Source organism: Cebus imitator, unplaced genomic scaffold (assembly GCF_001604975.1).
Source record: "Cebus imitator isolate Cc_AM_T3 unplaced genomic scaffold, Cebus_imitator-1.0 Scaffold135, whole genome shotgun sequence".
Classification (NCBI taxonomy): Eukaryota; Metazoa; Chordata; class Mammalia; order Primates; family Cebidae; genus Cebus; species Cebus imitator.
In genome coordinates, this window is record NW_016107450.1 from 2,674,735 (window position 1) to 2,695,511 (window position 20,777).

Below are 20,777 nucleotides of genomic sequence, written 5' to 3' on the forward strand. Positions count from 1 at the left end.
CCATTCCTATTTACCTCTGAAACAATCCCTGTGTGTGGCCCAGGTTCTGGGATGCTCCATGTCAAATGTTTTATCCACTCATTAAACATTTAATTTTTTTCAACTTTTATTTTAGATTAAATGTGTATATGTGCATGTTTGTTACCTGAGTACATTGTGTGATGCTGAGGTTTGGATTATGGATGATCCCATCATCCAGGTACTGAGCATGGTACCCAACCAACAGTTAGTTGTTCAACCACTGCCTCCCTCCTCCCTCTGACAGTCCCAATGTCTAATATTGCCTCTTTATGTCCATGCATACTCATTGTTTCACTCCCCCTTATAAGTGAGAACACATGGTATTTAGTTTTCTGTTCTTGTGTTAATTTGCTTAAGACAATGGGCCTCCAGGTGCATCCACATTGCTGCACAGGACATGATTTCATTCTTTTTTCATGGCTGCATAGCATTCCATAGTGTATATGTGCCACATTTTCTTTATTCAGTCCACCATTGATGGGCACCTAGGTTGGCTCCATGTCTTTGCTATTGTGAATAATGTTGCAATGAACATGTGACTACATGTCTTTTTGGTAGAACGATTTGTTTTCTTTTGGATATACCCAGTAATGGAATTGCTGGGTCCAATGATAGTTCTGTTTTAAGTTCTTCGAGAAATCTCCAAACTACTTTCCACAGTGGGTGAACTGATTTACATTTCCACTAAGTGTATGTAAGAGCATTCCCTTTCCTCCACAGCCTGGCTAGCATCTGTTGTTTTTCGGCTTTTTAGTAATGTTCAGTCTGATTGGGGTGAGGTGGTATCTTGTCGTGGTTTTGATTTGCATTTCTCTGATGATTAGTGATGTGGGATATTTTTCCATATATTTGTTGGCCTCTCATCAAACATTTATTAATATCCTACTGTGTGCCAGGTTCTGTAGCAGACACTAGAAATAACAAAATAATACAGCAAGAAGTTCAATCAAAGGTAAGAAACATACACACACATCACACGAGATATAAAACAATGTGGGAGAATTATACCTTGGGAGGGTCCCAGGCTCTAGAAGCAGGGAGGAGAGAGGGCTTCACCTCCCTGGGGTTTACCACAAAGACCAGAGGCTTGGAGTCCAGTGGGTGAGTTGAGTTGTCTGTGAAATGGAAGATGCGTTTGGGGCACAGAGATTTGATGAGGGAGGTAGAGGGTACATAAAGGGCTGGGGTTTGGAGAGGTGACTTGGAAACATTGACCACTGTGACTCCTCCATATGGGGAATGAGGAAGCACCAGTCAGCTGCCTGCTGCAGAGATGACCCCAGGCCAGCACGGTGGATGAGGGGATGTTTGGGGTCATCTTTGTTATTCCTCCCCTCCTTTCCGTACCTCTGTCTGAGTTGTGGCCCAATTACCTTCCTTCCCCAGGAGGCAGCTTTTATTTTGGGATCATACTTCCCCAAATGCTGTCCCTCTTCAATCTGGGAGTGGCCACTCTGAGCACCAGTATCGTCCACGCCCTCCTGCAGGTCTGGGACACAGATCCTCCTCTCCCCTGGGTAACGGCCACGAGAAGCAGCCTCGGAAGGCTACCCTGGAAGGCTCCCACGCAGGGACACCAGTTCATAGGAAGGCCACTGCACCCATCGGTGCGTGAAGATGCAACTGTGGGGCACAGGGTGGTGGGCCTTGAGGGGTGATGCGGGGAGGCTGCCTGGAGCTGGAGGGAGGCTCACTTACAGAGCCTGCCATCCTGGTTCAGGACCCCGGGCACGTGCTGGGGCCCACTAGCTTCTCTCCTGGGCTACCATCCCACTGGGGGGATTAGGTGAAGGATACAAGTGGTGTGGAGCCAGGCCTGGGATCCCCAGGCCCCCTTCCAGCTCTTGAGGACCCATATGAAAATGTGGCAGTGACTGGGGGAAGAGGGGTGATGCTGTGAGGGAAATGAGCCATCTACAAACCAAAGGTCTCCAAGCAGGCAAAGGCCAAGCCGCAGAGAACAATCCCCCTTTGCTTCATGGACATGGCTCTTTCTCTGAAAAATCTGTGCTCCAGACCAGAACATTCCTATTAGCAGTGTCCTGTGGGACCCTAGTTGTCCCACATTTACATCTGTGGGCCTTGCCACTGGGGTCAACACAGTCTGCTTACCAGGGATCTGACCCAGAGAGCTTCAAGAGGACTGTCATCTACATGGGACCCCTCTTTACACGAGGCCACTCTTTGAGAATAAGAGCAATAACGGCTCCCAATTTACTAAGCACTTGATGTGAGGCATCTGCTGGGCCATTTACATGTTCAGTCATCCTTCTGTATCCCTAGGGGATTGGTTCAAGAACCCCAGGGATACCAAGATATAGATGCTCAAGTCCCCAATATCAAATGGTATAGTTTTTCCATGTAATCTCATGCTTCCTCCCAGATATTAAATCATCTCTAGATTTCTCATAATACCTAATACAATGTAAATACTATGTAAATACCTGCTACATTGTCTTTAAAATTTGATTAATTTTTATTGCTGTATACTTATTTGTTCCTTTTTTCTGAACATTTTTCATCAGCAGATAGTTAAACCACATGGATCCAAAACCCGCAGATACAGACGGCCAACTGTATGCTTTGTAAACTTAACTTAAGCTCGTGACTGGGAAGTAGAAGGGGAGGATTCAAATTCAGACCATGCGACTGGCATACTCCGTCCATCGTGTGACACTTTCTCCTTTCTCTGAGAAAGACAGGGAAAGGGCTAGAGATAATCTGGTGGCCTCTGATACACGCTTAGATAGAACGTGGGTCTGGGCTCACATGGCCACAGGAGCTTACTCCAGTTCTGTGCATTCCTGCAGCATGGTCTGATGGGAAGAATGCAGGGGGTCCACCATGTCGAGGGGCCCAGAGTTTAGCTTCTGTCCCCACCAGTGAAATGTCCAACCTTGGGCGAACATAGTGTCAACTGTAAAATTAGGATAATAATGAACACCTATTCACGTCAAAAAACAGAATGAATGAGTTTACAAACGATGCTCCCTGGAAGCCCAGGACGGAGTTTCTCAAGCGTCAGAATGCACAAAACCACCTTGTGTAGGCTTGTTAAAATGCAGGTGCCCAGGCCTCAACTGCGAGATTGGAATCAACTGGGCAATACAAGGCCACGGAATCTACACTCTATTCCACATCCCCAGGTGATTCTGTGGCTGAGAGACAGCAGGTGTGGAGAACCCTGGACCTCACCTGGGTGGTTGGCGCCTCCAGCAGGGCGGGTGGGAAATGAAGGAGTCCGTGGGTGGGATTCAGAGTCTCCCAGCCCAGCTTCACCCAGAACTGTTCTGTTTGTATCTCTATTATATATTGAGGTTTCAAGTAAAATTTCATTTAAAGGAGGAATGCATGATTTAAATATTAAAATAAAAAAATATATTAAGATTGCAATGCATCGTCACACATGAAAATGCTTTGGGTGAGTTAAAGGTGTTCTCCAGATGAGAGCAATTTTACTAAAACGGTGGCCATCTGAAACCCTCTGGGAATGAATCATTCTGGAGAGCCTAATCTTCCTGATAACATTAAAACTTTTTATTAAATGTTAATCGTTTTGTGGGAAATATGTTACACTATTTCTTGCCTTTTAAAAGGGAGAATAAAGAATGTAATATAACTGTTGTTTAAAAGCTCAGGACCACCACTCCGATACTGTGTGGCCATCCCGAAAGTGAGTCCTGCCAAGCTTCACATGGACAGTGCCTCCATTGGACCCCACTGTTTGTCTCTTCCACTCAGGCCACGGTTTATGCAACATCAAGTAGAGGCAGAAAAATGCAGTGAAAACAGGGGACACTGGAGAATCAGGAAGATGAGCTCCAGCCTCCATGGTAGCAATCAAGAGTCACAGAACCCAGAGGAAGTCCCCTCACCTGGCCCTGCTTTCTTTATCCATAAGGGAAGAGGCTGGACCAAGCCGTCTCCTGAAGAGGGGTCCTGTCTCTAAGGTGGGGGCTGCAAACTCCACGGCCATCGGGGCCAGGCCGGTAGTGCTGGGGGAGAACGGGAGAGCAAATGCCCAGCTGGGGCACAGCCACCACTTTGTGCCAGCAGACTGTCGACGTGAGTGAGGGCCCACTGCTAGCAGGTCTTCTAACTTGCCCAGAAAAACTGGACTTTCCTGTGAAAGCTCTGCATTCCTAAAATGTTGGCGCCTGTGGAGGATATGGGGGTGCTGGCTCCCACATTTCCCACTCTTCTCTTTTCTAGGGGAGGCCTTTTGTTCTTCAGAGACCAGAACATCAAATACCACATTTCTCATTTCCTTACAGCTAGGGTTTGGGATGCAAATCAGCTTGCATCAATGAGAGTAAGTCACAGTTTTGAAAGGCAACGTAAGGCAGAGGCTGTCTTCTGAACCCCTCTCCAGAGCCTGAGCTGCCAGGAAGTGTGGGGAACACAGGTCAAACGAAACTCATCTGTAGGCACCACTGTAACCGAGATCTCTTCTGGCTCTCACACTTGTAAGACAGGGGGTGGCAGGGTAGACAGGCCTCAGGTGGCTGATCTGCAAGGGGCCACCTACGCCCACTGGGTCTTTTCTCCAAATGTCTCTTCAGCCTCCAACTCCACCCATGAGGGTCACGTGGTCGCTCAATGACCCAGCAAAGCTCAAGCCCTGGCGTTCTCTCCTGGACTCCAATGCCCAGCTTTTTCCCATAAGGAGGATTAAGGACAAACAATTCTGTTTCCCAAAGCAGGACAGAGATTGAGACTCTTCGGGCAGGGTCCTGCCAGGACAGTTGGCATATGGAGCCCCTACGGCTTCCTCCATCCCTTTCAGCGTGTTCCAAAGGGAGCAGCTGGGGGCTTCATATCAAGGGCTCAAATTTCCAACCCTGTTACTCTTGAGCTGCCCAAACTGAATTGGATCTGCCTAAGTGGTATGTGGGTAGGGAGGATTTTAGGCATGTTTGTGGGGACACGTTTCATGAGCACCCTTTTTACACATAATAGCTGCTACTTACCAGGGACCCACTGTGTTTCAGACACCATTTCTCATCCTACAACCACCCTGAGGGGCAGACATCGCTGCCTCCATTTTACAGATGAAGTAACTGAGGCTTGCCAAGGTTAGTGACTTCCCTAGGATCCCACAGATAGTGTTAGAGCCAGAATTCAAAGGCAAACTCCTTCTCTTCGTTATTCTTGAGGAACCAGGGTCGGATTACTCTTGGACCCAGAGCAAGCAGATTCTTTTCAAAGGCGTCCAGGCCCTTGGGCAAGCCTGCCAGTGGGTTAGGTAAGGTGATCCTGCCTCCTAGTGGTCAGGTCGGTGGCTCAGTTCCTCACACTCGAGGCAGGAAGCCTCTCCCACCTCCCACCTTCCCAGGGGCCCTGGCAGCTGGCTATTTCAAGAAGTGGGCTTGGCCACTCTGGGACAGGGAGGCCTGGGAGCAAGTGAAAGCAGCTGGCTCCTGTTCTCAGGCCCCTCACCTCTCACCCGGGGAGTGGCAGCCACAGCCCGGGGCCCTCCACACACATCAGTCCTGTTCAGATAGAACATTAGACACATTGACTCCCTCCCCACTTGCGGGGCACCTGCTTAACTTTTTACATCTGTTGCCTTAGTTCCCACTCCCTCACCCTCTCCCAGGTGGCGATTAACTACTAAGTTCTCTTACGATCCAGCCATCCAGAACTTGGCATGAGAAACTGCTCAAGAATTACACTTTGGAGGGTGGGGCCAGGGACACTATATTTATCTTTATCTGAACAGTTTAATCGCTTTGAGACCTTTTCTTTAATAATAATCACAGCACACATACACGTGCGCACGGGCACACGCACGCGCACACACACACACACACACACACACACACAGATTTTCATTAAACCTCACAATCTTTTTTCAGTTCAGCATAATTTCAATTATTTATTTAAATACAACCATAAATATTCACACACACACAATAAAAGTCAATGTCACGAAGCCCCTCCTCCAGTTGCCTGTGCTCCAGATTTTGAGTGCAGACACCTGACACTGTTCTTCCAGGAGCACGTGTATGTCACACTCTGTCATGCCAATTAGCTAAACAAAAGGTTTGTCTCTTCCTCTCCTGAAAATGCACATTTCCCTGTTTTGAGCATGTGTGTTGTTAGATGATGTGAGTCTCCGCAGGAGCCCTGCAGCCCCTGGTGACTTTGAGTGGCAGCAACATTCTCCGCTGCAAGTGAGGAATCCCTGTATGGCCAGGCCACCTGCTACTGTTGCTTCCGTAATGATCTCAGCAGCACAGAAGTCCTGATTAAAAAAAATAAAAGTATTAATTCTAGTGGCTTCACAGTAAGCCATTAATTTCCATATCCCTTGCAGATCTCCAAAATTGTATCTGGCTTAAACCTAGAAAAGAAATGATCTCGTGACACTTTTTGACCTTCTATTTAAGAATATCTCCTGTCCTCTTCACTTGTAATCTCTTTTTCCCTTCTAAACGGAGCTAACTCCTACCTATGCTATGTGATTCTGCCCAGGCACTGCCTCCTCTGGGAAGCCCTTCCTCACCACCGGGGTGGGCTATGTCCCTTCCCTCCATGCCTGGTAATTGGATAGCACAGGTGTTTCTTGAGAACCAAACAATGTAATTAAGGCAGAAGTATGTACATGCATCTACAGATAAAATTCAAGAAAAATCAATAAAACTTGACTTAAGTAACTTCTGATTTTGGAGGAAATCTTGGTTCAGAGGAATGAAGATCAAAACCCTAAACCATTTAAATGTTTTATTGCACTGAATTAAGAGTTGCAGCTCCGTTTCTAAAAACTGAAATTCTTAAAGAATTCTGTCAAGAACCATATTGAAAAATGTTATTTGCCCAAGGGACCACAAATAAATACATGCTTAAATGAAACTAAAGAAATTTAATTAAGTGTATGAACAGTTATACTAAATGATTTCTCCAGGAAGCCAATGGGAAATTATACCTAACAAGTAGCAACAGAATAAGGTCTGTTGTTGAGAGGTTATTAACCTAATCACATAATCAAATTTCACCACCAGCCGTAGCCATCTGATTTGCCCATGTCAAAATAAAACCATTGTTAACCCTTCTTAATGAAATCAGAATGGAGAGGAGGAGGGTGGCTGGCTTTAGAACAATGTAGTTCTTTAAAAACAAGGCTTACAAATTTTATTTTCTTCCCCTAACACCAAAAACAATACCTTACCATTGTTGAGTAAAAATATGAAGCTATCCAGTTTTTAAAAAATGAAATTGGAAATGAAATTCATGGATGTTTCTCTTCACAAAAGTCATTGACAAAGGGGGAAATAAACAAATTGGTTTTGCTCTCAAAATTTGGTGAAGCAAATTTGTTCCAAGGCTGAGGTGTTCCTTGCCAGTTTTAAACCCAAGGTGCATTTTTATAGCCAAGAACTAAAGCCCTGAAACACAGTGATCCACAGAATAATGGAAATGCTGACACAACCTTCACTTCGGCAGCAGGAATGGTGCCACTATAATTTATGGAGAACACATTTTGGTTTTGTCAGGTTTTTAAACATAGACTGTTATAAATTTGAGGGAGGACTGTCTTGTTAAAGCTTCAAATGGCATGTGTTAGTATTGGTTATGCATCATGTCTTGTGTTTGGAATGGCATTTGTATTTGGAATGACCTTGTGATGACAGTTTATCCCAATGGGAAAAGAGGACTTTGAATCCTGTTTTATTTTCAAAACAATATTCACTGATTAAAAGCATCATGGTCACCAGCCACATGACCAGACCAGCTAGAAGATCTAAGGTGTACACCCTCAGATACAGTTCCCTTTCTTCCTTTTTTCAGGGATACAGTCATTATTTGACAAAAATATCCAGTGTCATGTCCTATCCTAGGCAATGGAGATAAAATCCTCGTTGTGATGCTATCTCTGCCCTCTGGGATCTTATATTTTGTAGAAAGAAAAAAATTAACACTATATATAAATATATGCATGTGTAGATATTACATACACCGTCCAAACCACACATCCTTAACCAAAGTGGAAAGAAATCTTAAGGAGAGCTCACACTGGAGGGAGGGGCCCAGCAGCAGGTAACGGGCCCCCACTCTCCAGCTTCTGTTGGAGCTATAGGGTGGGTGGGTGAGGAGTGTAAAAGGCTAATCTCAGAGGTGGTGAGCATAGATTGCACACTCAGAGTTCTGAAACTGATTTCTTTAGAAGGAGTAGATAAGTGGGGAATACCAATCTGTCTCACCCTATTATGCTTTTGCCTTATTTACATCAGCTATTAGAGGTAGTAATTCTTGTACCCTGTCTCTGAAAGGAGTTAAGGAGTTGTTCATGATAATCCTCATTATCAGGATTTTTTTTTTTTTTTTAGATGGAGTCTTGTTCTGTTGCTCGGGCTGGAGTGCAATGGCATGATCTCTGCTCACTGCAACCTCCACCTCCCAGACTCAAACGATTTTCCTTCCTTGGCCTCCCAAGTAGCTGGGACCACAGGCGCCCTCCACCACGTTGGGCTAATTTTTGTATTTTCAGTAGAGACGGGGTTTCACCATGTTGGCCAGGCAGGTCTCGAACTCCTGATCTCAACTGATCTGCCTGCCTCAGCCTCCCAAAGTGCTAGGATTACAAACATGAGCCACTGTGCCCAGCCTATGAGTGTTTTTTAATAGATAGAAATTGTGATAAGCATAAAGACAGCAGATTTGCCTGCCTACTCTTATCACCTTCTAAAGTTATGACCTTGAAGCCTCAGGATTCACACTCTGTGGAATGGGCATAAGCTAAGGATAACCCCATTAGAAGTAAAGATATCACAAGAGTCTCAGGGAGGACCCATGCAGAGCAAGGTCCATGGTTCAGTCTACCAGTTAGGAGTCGAGGGACTTGACTGTAAAAAAGATGGCCCTGAATATGACGTGAACTGGGAAGCATCTTCCAGTGGGGTATCATGCCACCGTAAAAGGTGATATTTATAAAGACCATAATAATAGTTAATATCTATTGCACACTCACTAGGCTATGTGCTCTTTTATTTCATTTGAGGATCACAGGAATCTTTTGTTAGATGCAGAAGCTGAACCTCAGAGGTCAGCAATGTTGCCAAGGTGGGTAACCAGAAGTTCTGGGACGGTCTCACTTCATGCCTGATGTTTTGGGTTCATGACTGATAGGGCCCCCTTTCACTCTCCTGTGTGTTTTCATTTTGGCGATGAGTTTTATGATGACCCAGCGTCACACAACTCATAAGTGGCAGAATCAGGATTTGGACTTCTGCAGTCTGACTCCAAAGCCCACACTATTACATAATAAATACGTTTTTGTGAGAAAAAAGGAGAGTGCAAAATTATATGTGTATATTATCCTAATTGTTTCTTAAGTATCTTGTGTGTAGGGAAAAAAAGCCTGGAAGAAAATGCATGAGTGATTAGGTGTAGATGGAGGGAGTAGAATAGATTTTAAACCGTTCTGTCTAATTTATGGGTTTTCTAAATTTTCTTTAATTAGAATGTATGGCTTTTATAATGAAAGTAATATTTTTTAAAGTGCAGGCATAAAAAAGTATCTCAAGTATTATTTCATGAATAAGTATTGATATTTTAGATGCTATCAAAAATTGAGTACATTGAAGCCAAAAAGAAATTAAAGAGGACAAATAGGAGGAAAAGGAGGAGAAGAAAAGGGGAAGGCCCTTGGACTAAAATTTGTAAAACCAGAGATGGAATCTATAATCACTCTAACTGGCCATGGTGTGGCTCTAAGCGTGAAGACCTTGAGTCCTCCAAAGTCCCCAGAGGGTCAAATCTAAGGGAGAACACAGTCACAGACATGTGTGTCACAGTCACAAAATGTATTTTAAAGGAAATCTGGAGATTTGAATATGGACTGGATGTAAGACGATATGGAATTACTGTTACTTTTTAGAGGGTAGGATAATAGTATTATCAGCTATAAGAAAGAATCTTGTTCCTCCCGGGGGATGCATACTGAAATATCTAGGGTGACAAGTCATCAACAATGCCTCAACTCACAACCGTTCAAATGGTTCAGGGGAAAGTGTGTATGTGTGTATAAACAGAAAGAGAGCAAATGTGGCAAAATGTTGATAACTGCTTCTATTTGGAAGGTACATGGATATTCATTATAATGTACCTTGAATTTTTTGTTAGATTTGGAAATATTCAAAATAAAAAGTTGTGATAGAGTTTTTTAAGAAACCTTTGAAATGTAATATAAGAAAACAAAAAAGCATGTATTAAAATAATCATAATAAAGAATACAGGTTTTAGAGCCAGAGACGCCAATGCTAGTTATGTGGCCCAAGTGTTGAATAACCTTGAGACAGCCTCATTTTCTCAGTTTCTTCATCAAAACGGTGATGATAATCAACCTCACACGCTTTTGTACAGGATCAAAATAAGGTTTTGTGTGTAAAGCCTCCATTGCAGTGCCTGTCCACAGTTGATGTGAATAAAAAATAATCTACTCAAGTGACACAAAATTGGAACTTTCGGAAGAACGTGTAAAGCTTTGAGGAATTCAAAACAAAGAAAGCTCTCTCCTTCTATTGCCATGCTTTTTGTATAAATACAACTGAGCTTGATGTTATATTACAAACGAATAATTCAGAAGTTTGGTTTAGATGGAATCAAGTGGTCTGAATCTTTATAATCCCTGACCAAATCTTCTCGACCACAACTGGTTTCTATTGGATCTATGTTTACTTGGGTTTTGGTTTGTGGTGTTTTACCTTAGCCAATCATCCCTAACTCTGACCTAGGGGTCAAGCGAAAAGCAAAGGAGCTCCAGTTCAACCCACACAGGTAGCTCCACAGGGCTTGGTAGGGTCATCAGAGCACTCCCAAATGAAGAATAAACTTGGGTTTCTTACATCAGTATTCTACCTAAATAAAACAACAAGATACAAGTTGATGTGCTGGGAATGATGACTATAATAGTAAAAAGTGAATCTTCAGTATTTTACTCACACACATTTATTGTTTATTATGTGTGCCTATAATGTACTAAAGAAACAGAGATCAGTAAGATACTGTCCCGGCCCGTAATCTGGTGGAGAGGGGGATTGACGTGTACATCGTTTATGATAATGATACATTTGCACAGCGCTTTAGAGTTTACAGACCAGTTTCCGCATGTGGCTTCACTCGGCTAACCATAGAGAGGTAGTGTCACTGGTGGGCAGTGTCCGGGGTGTCTTCTCATTGAATTCCCTTATTTTGCCTTCACAAAGTGATACTATAACAAGCACTCTCGGGCTGAAAAAGCTTCCGTTCTGGTCTCACCACAGCATCCATATTGCCGTGCCGCAAACTTTATTTAGCCTAAGATCTATATCATATTCATCTTTGTATACTAATTCTCTGTAAGGCATCCACAATATAGTAGCTACTCAATTAATTAATGCTTATTGAAGGAAGAAAAGAAGGCAGAAAGTATTTAGCAGGAAGGAAGAGAAGAAACAGAGAAGGGAGGGAGGGATGAAGGGAAAAAAGAAGAAAAATGATTCAAACTCAAGAATCTCTCAAGACCCTATTAAGTGTATAATGTGTGCTAGTCACATGGGAAATGCAAAAGAAGCCTCAGGACACAATTCCTGTCCCCAAAAGATTTTTAATACAATAATTTAAAGACAATAAATAAAATGTACAGCTAAGAAAAAAAAAAACTAAAGAAAAATGATTGCTGTTGGTTGTGTGCTTTGTGATAAATCAAAGAAAAAAATTGAAATTACAAGAAATACATGTTAATTTATTACAAGTTCATGAGGGTGACTTCTCTTTTAACCTGTAAAAGTTGCTAAATTATACTGAGGTTCAGTTGGCAAAGTTTGCACCAAATAAAAATTCCAATGAAAAATATTGGCTGGGCGCGGTGGCTTACGCCTGTAATCCCAGCACTTTGGGAGGCTGAGGCCGGTGAATCACCTGAGGTCAGGAGTTCGAGACCAATCTGGCCAACATGGTGAAACCCCACTTCAATTAAAAATACAAAAATTAGCTGGACATGGAGGTGCACACCTGTGGTCCCAGCTACTCGGAAGGCTAAGGCAGGAGAATCACTTGAACCTGGGAGGAGGAGGTTGCAGTGAGCCGAGATCACACCACTGCACTCCAGCCTGGGCAACAAAGCAAGACTCCACCTCAAAAAAAAAAAAGAAAGAAAATAAAAACCTCAAGGAACTGAAAACCCCCTTTAAACAGGAGCTTCAACATCAGCATTACAATTTCACTTACATATTCAAGAGGCATCTTTCTTCATTACAAATAATAAACTAGCATCTCTTTCAAATATACAGGCATCGAGTTATATATGCATAAATTAACAGCAACTCAAGTAAAAAAGAAAAATCTATTTAAATCTGCATTAATCTTTTATTAGCTTTTCCACTTGTCATAAACAGTTTGTAACCAGATATATATCATCATACTAAACATCATGTAAAACCTCTCACTCAATAATCCAATTGATATCCAGGTAATATATCCAGTGGCAACAGTTCTCAAATGGGCCATTTTATAACCTAGGCAAAGGTTAATCATCCTTAGCTTCCTAAGTGTGATCTTAACGGAACTCCTGCTGCTTACTAGTGACTTTTGAACAGCATCCTGTTTTATGGTTAGTTAATTATTCTTTACTAACATTAATGCCTCCCGGAACGGGGACCATCAAACAATATGCTGAAAGAGATGTCTATTATATTTTATTGTTGTTGGACTTTTTTTTCACACTTAAAAATTTTTGTTTAGAGCATTCTTGCTGAATAGTTAAATTTTATCTGTTCTTTACTAAGTCTTCATTTATCTTTGCCCCGCCTCCCCTTCATTCCCAAATGGATTAAAAACAAGCCTCCATAATATATAATTCCCTACAATGTAAGCAAATCTAAATTGCTTACATAGGAAATTAAAAAGGATGTAGGAATGGAAAAATAAATAAGAACCTAGAATGAACTTAGCACCCTGAATGCCCTTCAGGAACTCCTGAACATTTACTGAAGTTAAACCATAAATTTGGCTCTGAACTGTTTAACAGCAAATACAATCAGAGAAATTCATTCATTTGTTTACTTATATGACAAATATTTCACATGGTAGTTGAAAGGCATTTTGTTGGACATTGGCTACATGGCGTGAAATAACAAAGACTCAGTGTTTCCCCTCAGAGAAGTTACCATCCAGCTTGGAAGACAAATTTTAACAGTTAGATGTAAGTTATAAATTATGAAACTTCCATAAAGGAAAAGAATAGTGTTCTAAGAGAGCAAATATTACGGAAGATGGAGATTACACTTTAGATGGGGGAGAGTGAAATTGAACTTGAAACCTCTAAGTTGCCTCCTAATTTCCATTTCCTCCTTCTTTCTTAATAATAGAATTCCAGTTTTTAAAGAAGCATGTTACTGCCTCAATAAAACATTACATTTTCCAGCTTCCCTTACAGTGGGAGATGACCACGTGACTAAGTTCTGGACAGTAAAATGTAAGTGGAAACTGCTTAAAGACAGCAGCTTTGGTTGGTAGAAGCATCCCTTTGTGGTTCCCACTTCCTCCTACTGATGGCTCCAAAGTCCTTTGGACCTTGACGGGATCTTGAAAGGCATGTCCGAGGGTAGCAGAGAAGAAAGACAAACCCAGATGACATTCTGAAGACACCACAGGGACCCCAGACTCCCGCCTGACATAAAAGAGATACCTATGTCTGTCTTGTTTGAGCCACAGTTCTTTGAGAATCACTGTTGTATGTAGCTGAACATAAACCCCAGTGATTCTACAGTGAAGACATCATCAGACAAAGGTTGAGAAAAGATTCCAGTCAGTGGCCATCATGTTGGAAGGACCACGGCTTTTACTGCAGAAACTGAAAGATGGGTATAAATGAAGAAATGAGTGAAGGCAGATGACACAGGGTGAGCTAGAGGATACAAGAGGGCAGACCACTCCGGTTCTGGGTTAGAGTTTATTCTAAATGCTACAAGAAGCAATTGGTTAAGTCAGTGGTTTCCAAGCCTTTTTGCTGGCCACCCAATCCTTTCTTCAAATGAAATCTTATGCAGAAAACAAAAAAAGCAGAACTGCTCCGGTGGAAGCCGGAATCCAAGTCCTCAGAGCCCATTCTCACCTCCCTCTTTGCTCTCATTCCCAAGCCCACAGTAGCTTTTTAGGCAGTCTGAAAGACCCCCTCAAGGCTCTTGGGAACACAGGCTCAAAACTACAGAATTATCTTGTTCACAGCATCTGTAAGGTAAACAGGCACTCAAGAGAAGCACAAGTCTTTCTAGTACTGAGACCAGAGAGAAATTTCTCCTGTAGATCTTCACGGAGAGAAGTTTGTAATGGCCTTTGTTCTAGGCCATTACTAAGGCTTCATGCCAAGGCATAATTCAGAGAAAGCAATGTTAAGGGTGGGGGACAGGAAAGCAGGGGCTGGAACTGTGTAAAACATTGCAGCCCAGATCTTTCACCTTCACTTGGCTTAATCCAGGATAGCCTCAGTCAAGCACTGAGTTGCTCATTCTCTCTCCCCACGAATCTCCCTCCATTAAGCTCAGTCTCAGCTGTGGTCAGGACAGCTGCCTGGGAGCCCCCTCTGGTGCTGTCAACAGGGGCTTCTCACAGGGGCGGGCACCTCCCCCTCCAAAGATTTCCATCGCACACTTGTTTGGCCTGCAAATAAATTGGCAACGCAGCTGAATTTAATCTTTTGATTCCCCCTTGAGAACCAAGCCATTCTCACGTAGACAAAAAGATTTTGTCTCACTAAACCTGTTTATTGACCAAAACTGTCGCCTCTGCTCTGACCACTGACCTTATCTGAATATTCAAATCTATTACAGATCGCAAGTTCAAATGATTTTGGTGCCCTCTGGAAGCCCTGTTTTCATAGTGAGCTGATTACGAATGACAATATTACAAAGGCTTTAATTGAGATTCTACAAACAATTTGCACCTTGGATTTACAAACCTAATATATTCAGAAGTGTGAACGCTGCTGACATTATTATTTTTTTCAGGAAAAGTTAGCCATGCATTTGTAAATGCTGCCACTTCCCTAGCCAACACATTTCTGCCCTCTCCACAATCTTAATAATCCCTAACTCTATTCTGCAAACAGTTTTGCAAAGCAGAAAACATCTTTTGCATTCTGATGCAAACCACGAGTGCCCATTCCCCACTGCCTGGGGAGAAAAATTGGAAGCCCCACTCATGTAACGGAAGTAAATGTGTGAGGAACATCGGTTCTAATACTTGCATTAGCACTGCCTTAGGCAAGCCACTTAATTCCTCTTTATCGTACTCTTCTCGGTAATCAAGGGAGGATAAAATAATTCTACACCCAACTCACAAAATTGACGTTTGGAGAGAAGAGAATTAATTAATTGATGTTAAAGGTTTAAAAAGTCAAAAGGCCCACTTGCAAATGTAAGCTGTTTTTATTAAAGAGACATGTTTTTTAAACAATGAAGATACATCTGAGTAAAATATGAATAGTATTAAGACCTAACATTTACTGAGTACTGTATTACATGTGCCAAGCCCTATGTAAGTGCCTTAAATTCACTATCGCACTGAATCTGCAGAAAATCCCAGTGAGGTGAGTGCTGTTCTTAAGCCCATTTTACAGAGAAGGAAAATGAGGTTTGGATAAATACACAGCTTGTCTAAGGTCATGGAGCAGGAAACTAAAACTCATTATCACTATACTCTATAGAATTTACAGTGTAGATATTTGCAGATTTTATTGGATTTTTCAGCCCCACCTATAAAAATGTCCTGAAGTGAGTGGTATGAACAGCTATTTGCCGTGTATCTCCTAAAAGGGGTTCGATGCCTTGGCTGATTGGTCCTGAGCTGAAATGGCCTTGGTTTTCCCATTTGCTCAGAAAGAAAGAGCTTGCCTATCTTAAAGAATTTTGAAGTCCTTGTCTAAGAAGCAACACATCAGAAGGAACCTGTTCATTTCATCACCTTTTTCTAATCTTTGGCAACAAATGTAACCTGAAAATCGATGTAATGATGAGTTAAAAGAACATGATTAAAGGGAGCCTCTAACCTCTTGTATTAATCCAACTTGTAGTGGAAAACAGAGTATCTTTTTTCCACATGTACCGAAAGAGACTTGTTCTTCCAACCAGTAGAAGGAAGTTTTTCCCTGGTCTTCTCTGCTCGAATAAAATGAAGTAAAATTGTTCCAAATCAGCAGGTAAAGTACAAGCCTTCTGAAAGAAATGGCCTGTCCGAACGCTAGTATTTCAGAATTCCAAAGTTGAAAACTCACTGTGGGTAATTTATAGCCTAAATTTACTGAATTCCCTTCCAAGATAGCCTATTTGATCAAAGTTAACTGGTGAAAATTATGAAGGCTCTTAATTGAGCTCTCCTATGGTGGGCTTTCAAAACAGCAGTGCAAGCACCGCAGAAAATAACAAAATGAATAAACTACACTTTTCTCTAGTTCCATTTTCAAATACAACGCCTGGAATGAAGAGTTTAGATCTCCAGGTGGTGATCTTCATGCATAGTATAGTGTTTGTCCTGAATTTCATTGCTTTGAAAAAAAGGCATGAAAAGTCTTGATTTAGTTGGCATTTAATGTGATTTTTATATAACTTCTGTGATATAATCAGTCGCAATGGGAATCAGCGGGGAAACTTAAAGAGCAGTAAAACCTTCAGCTATTGTTCTTTCTGTGCTCTGATTGGCTTGCTGGGTATACAAAGCTGAAAAATCTCAGTTCACATACACCTACTCTATTTGTAGACACCCATAATGATTGAGTGCAGTCCAGCACCATCCCCTTTCCCAGCCAGCCAGCCAGTCAGAAGGCAGGGAAGACAATAGGTATGTTGGAACAGCAACAAAGAATGTGTTGCTGTAAATCATGTTCCATTTCTGCATAGCTGGGAATAGTAATGCACAAGCCATAGGCAAGTATATTAATGTCTCTTGCTATCCATAAATGAAAAATCATGCACAACAACACACTCTGGATTGTTATTGCAAGATAGCTTTTTTAGTATTAGATTCTTTGCTTTACTTTTCTAAAAAAGCAAAATGCGTGTTTTACTATTATTTAAAAGCATTTTTTCCTTTTCATTTGAGTCCATAGCATTTCTTTCCAGCAGATAAACACATTGTCTTTCCTGCACACTGACTAGCGATGTTGGAACTCAGAGGTATTAAATTTCTGCAGCTTAATGATATCAGAAAGAAAGTATCGTATAAATGACCAGGGACTTCCCTACACCTAGTCAATTTGAATTTAGAAAATTATTAGAACTGCATGGAAACATAAAATGAAATACACTAGCAACACATTACATTTACATGTTTTAAATATGCTTAACCATGCATTTAATTTATATTTAATGAAATAGTTATTATATGCAACCAAAACATCAGTGTTATTAAAAACAAATTTATAGAGGATTAACAGCTGTGTTACATGTCTATACCTATCTATGCCAAAGTCTTTCATTCTCAATAATGTGTTTTGATCATTAACTTCTATTTATTAAATGTACAATAATTGAGTAATTCTACTGAGTGAGATTGATTAGGGTACTCCTGAGGGTTTGGATAAATACCAATTGAAAATTTAAACTGTTTGAAAGCGGCTCTGGAATCTATGCTATATCAATTCTTTGAATATTTATTCCATGTTTTAAGATTCATAATCGGTCAGTATGAGGCTAATAGAACCAAAATGTGAATTCTAAGTTCTGTATCTAAGGATATCCATTTATCATTATTATTGATGATCAGAAAATACAACAACATTCAGCAAAAGTTAAAATATTTTTTCATTGAGTTTTCTTTCTCTTTCTCTCCATTTTTCTGTAGGAAGAGTGATTTGAAAAGGCTACAGTGGGGAAAAAAAAGCAATGAAGAACAAATTGCTGTACATGAAGTTTCGTTTTTGAATAGCTAGGGAGATTAATTCACTTGACTGCAACTGGTTCATTACTACCCCCAGCTACCCAAAAATGAAATATCACGTATGGTTCCGTCTTTGCCCCACAGGTCATAATACTATAGTGATCACAGCAGGGCCGGGCTCGATTACAGAAAATGAGACCCCAGCCAATGCTCTCAAACACCCCCTGCCTGCCAAGGAGCTATCCGGGTGCTGTAATTGTGTTTACCTATTACCATGCTTTTATTTCATTACTTTGGACTTGCGGGATGCTGTAAAAGGAGACAGAGTTTTGGAAGGCTCTGGAAGCTCTTACTAATGAATGCTGTGTTTAGGGAGACTTTCCTCCTGCATTCTTGGAACAAATCATGTATGCCTTCCTTCCTTCACCCAAATTCCATGGCATATTCTTAAATTCCTCACCAATAGAAGAGACACAGAAAGCAAATAAGGAAATGAATAGCCTTCTACCTGCAGCTGGAAGCACTGTCCCTCCAAAAGCCACCTGCCTTTGTTGCTTCATCTGCCTTGGGGTGGATGAAGAATAAATCTACAGGTCAGGAATTTTTGCCTCATTTCACTCCATCTGGTGTCTCAGAAGCTTCTTTTTAGGACACTGCAGTCATCCTACCCCCAGCTCGTCACCTTTAAACATAATCTTGACCATTAATTGAATACTTAATATTTGCCAGGCACTGGCACTATCTCATTTAATGATTATAGCAAACTGTAAGGTAGAGAGTGACAAGACCTAACACTGACTGAACAACTTTTAGGTACTGGGCACAGTTCAGAGAATTTTTGTTCTCTGAATTCACATATTCCTACCAACTGTATGAATTTGATACTATTATCAACCCTGTTTCAAAGATGAGGAAACTAAACCCCAGAAGGGTTCGATGGATTTCCCTACATCACAAAGTTATCCTGTAGAAGATCCAGGTTTTGGACCCAGGCAATTTGGCTCCAGAGACTATATGAGGAGTTGCCATTCCTGTTTAAAAAATGAGGAACACAGATTCAGAAAGGTTGGAAAAGCTGCCCAAAGTCACACAGTGGCTTTGTTAGTCTTAAAGCTGGAATTCAATCCCAGGTATGCCTGATTCCAAATACAGAGCACCTAACCCACCAAGCGTGCACATTATACTCCTCCCATCCTCCATTTATAGGGATATTATCCATTTGAATTCGTCTCTTTGTACATCTATTGCCCCAAGGACTAGGATTATGTCTTATTGTCTATCTCCAGCAACCTGAAAGTAATAGGTGCCTGATTCTTAGTAGATGCTCAATAAACATGTATGAAACTGACATAATCAAGGCCTTTCATGACCTCCCTCTGCTACAGGCAGGGTTGTTTTTTATATACATATTCTCACTGGCTTGGCTTCATTGCTTTGTGATAACACATTCTACACTAAACTGTTAAGTACATATAAATATAGCATAGTCTCATCCAGTAGATTGGGAGATAGCATAGGGCAGAAAAAGTGTCATTCATCTCAATATCTTTACTACTAGCACTGAACCTGGCATATGGCAGGCATTTGTGATAGAGACTGTACGCTACTGCTCTGAAGCCCCTCTCGTCTTCTTCCTGGACACTACTGTACTTCTCAGCCTTCCTTGCATTTAGGTGCAGCCATCTGGCTGAGTTGTAGCCAGTGGGTTGTGAGGTGAGACATGGGCTATTTCTGAGCCAAAGTCATTAAGAAATGGGTACATACTCCCATGCCCTTTTCCTTTCTACCAACAGGATTCAAGTAGCAACAATGCCCTAGAGGATAGTGAAGCCACAAAAGGGAAGGGGATCTGAATCCCTGAATGAGTACATGGAAGAGAGCTGCCTGCCAACCAGGAATACTAGGACCTATTACATGAACCAGAAGTAGATTTCTATTCTGCTTGATCATTATATATTTTACATCTATTTGTTACTGTAGCTAGTAGTATCCCAACCAATACACCGTTTATCAGGATGAATGATTAATACTAATCCTCAATATCAGCATACTGTTTTTAGTTGGAAGAGAAGACAATCCTATCTGCTAAGAGTAAAGTATGTAGTTTTTTTCTAACCTGGTATTTCATGAGAACAACATCATTATTACACCAGGGTCTTTGGGTACCTACCTAAGCTAATGTACAACAGGAATCAACTTTACTTTCCCTTTGAGAAAATGTAGTTTTCAAACAATTGGGTGATTTGTCCAATGTAGTACAACAGATTGGTGGGAGAACCTAATCCAGGCCTCCGGCTTCCCAAGTTGTATCAGTAAGAAAATAAATAGCTGATTGCTAAGTGTTGTAGTTTTTTTTTCTTTAATTTTTTTTTTTAACTTCAGTCATTTTCACTTTGGTGTTAATTTTTATATTTTTCTGATGTGAACACAGACTCAGGTCAAAGCTCAATTTACTGACTACTATTCTTTGGTTCACTTTTTAGAACATTTTGGCATGGAAGGAAATATGCAAATGTTACATCTTGAGAAATGGTGCTTTTCCAGACGGCAGCTAAAGTTAGACTATGTTGTTCATATGTGATGCTGTACATTTATTTTATGTTTAAAATAATTTTACATTTTATTGCAAAACAAATGTGAACTTGTTATAGAAACTTTAGAAAATAAAAATGAGGCCGGGCGCGGTGGCTCAAGCCTGTAATCCCAGCACTTTGGGAGGCCGAGGCGGGTGGATCACGAGGTCAAGAGATCCAGACCATCCTGGTCAACACGGTGAAACCCCGTCTCTACTAAAAATACAAAAATTCAGCTGGGCATGGTGGCGCGTGCCTGTAATCCCAGCTACTCAGGAGGCTGAAGCAGGAGAATTGCCTGAACCCAGGAGGCGGAGGTTGTGGTGAGCC

At 41.6% G+C, this 20,777-nt stretch overlaps 1 protein-coding gene across 9 annotated transcripts in view; it reads right to left on the reverse strand.

The window, feature by feature from the left end:
- Nucleotides 1–5,870: 5,870 nt before the first annotated feature.
- The window catches only part of ATG4C (autophagy related 4C cysteine peptidase), a 193,654-nt gene continuing 178,747 nt past the window's right edge, over nucleotides 5,871–20,777 (reverse strand). For all 9 annotated transcript variants that reach the window (XM_037743126.1, XM_037743122.1, XM_037743121.1 and 6 more), the window contains one exon: nucleotides 5,871–6,268. In XM_037743126.1, coding sequence (XP_037599054.1) covers nucleotides 6,056–6,268 — 213 coding nt within the window. In that variant the 3' untranslated portion in view covers nucleotides 5,871–6,055. The remainder of the gene's footprint in view (nucleotides 6,269–20,777) is intronic.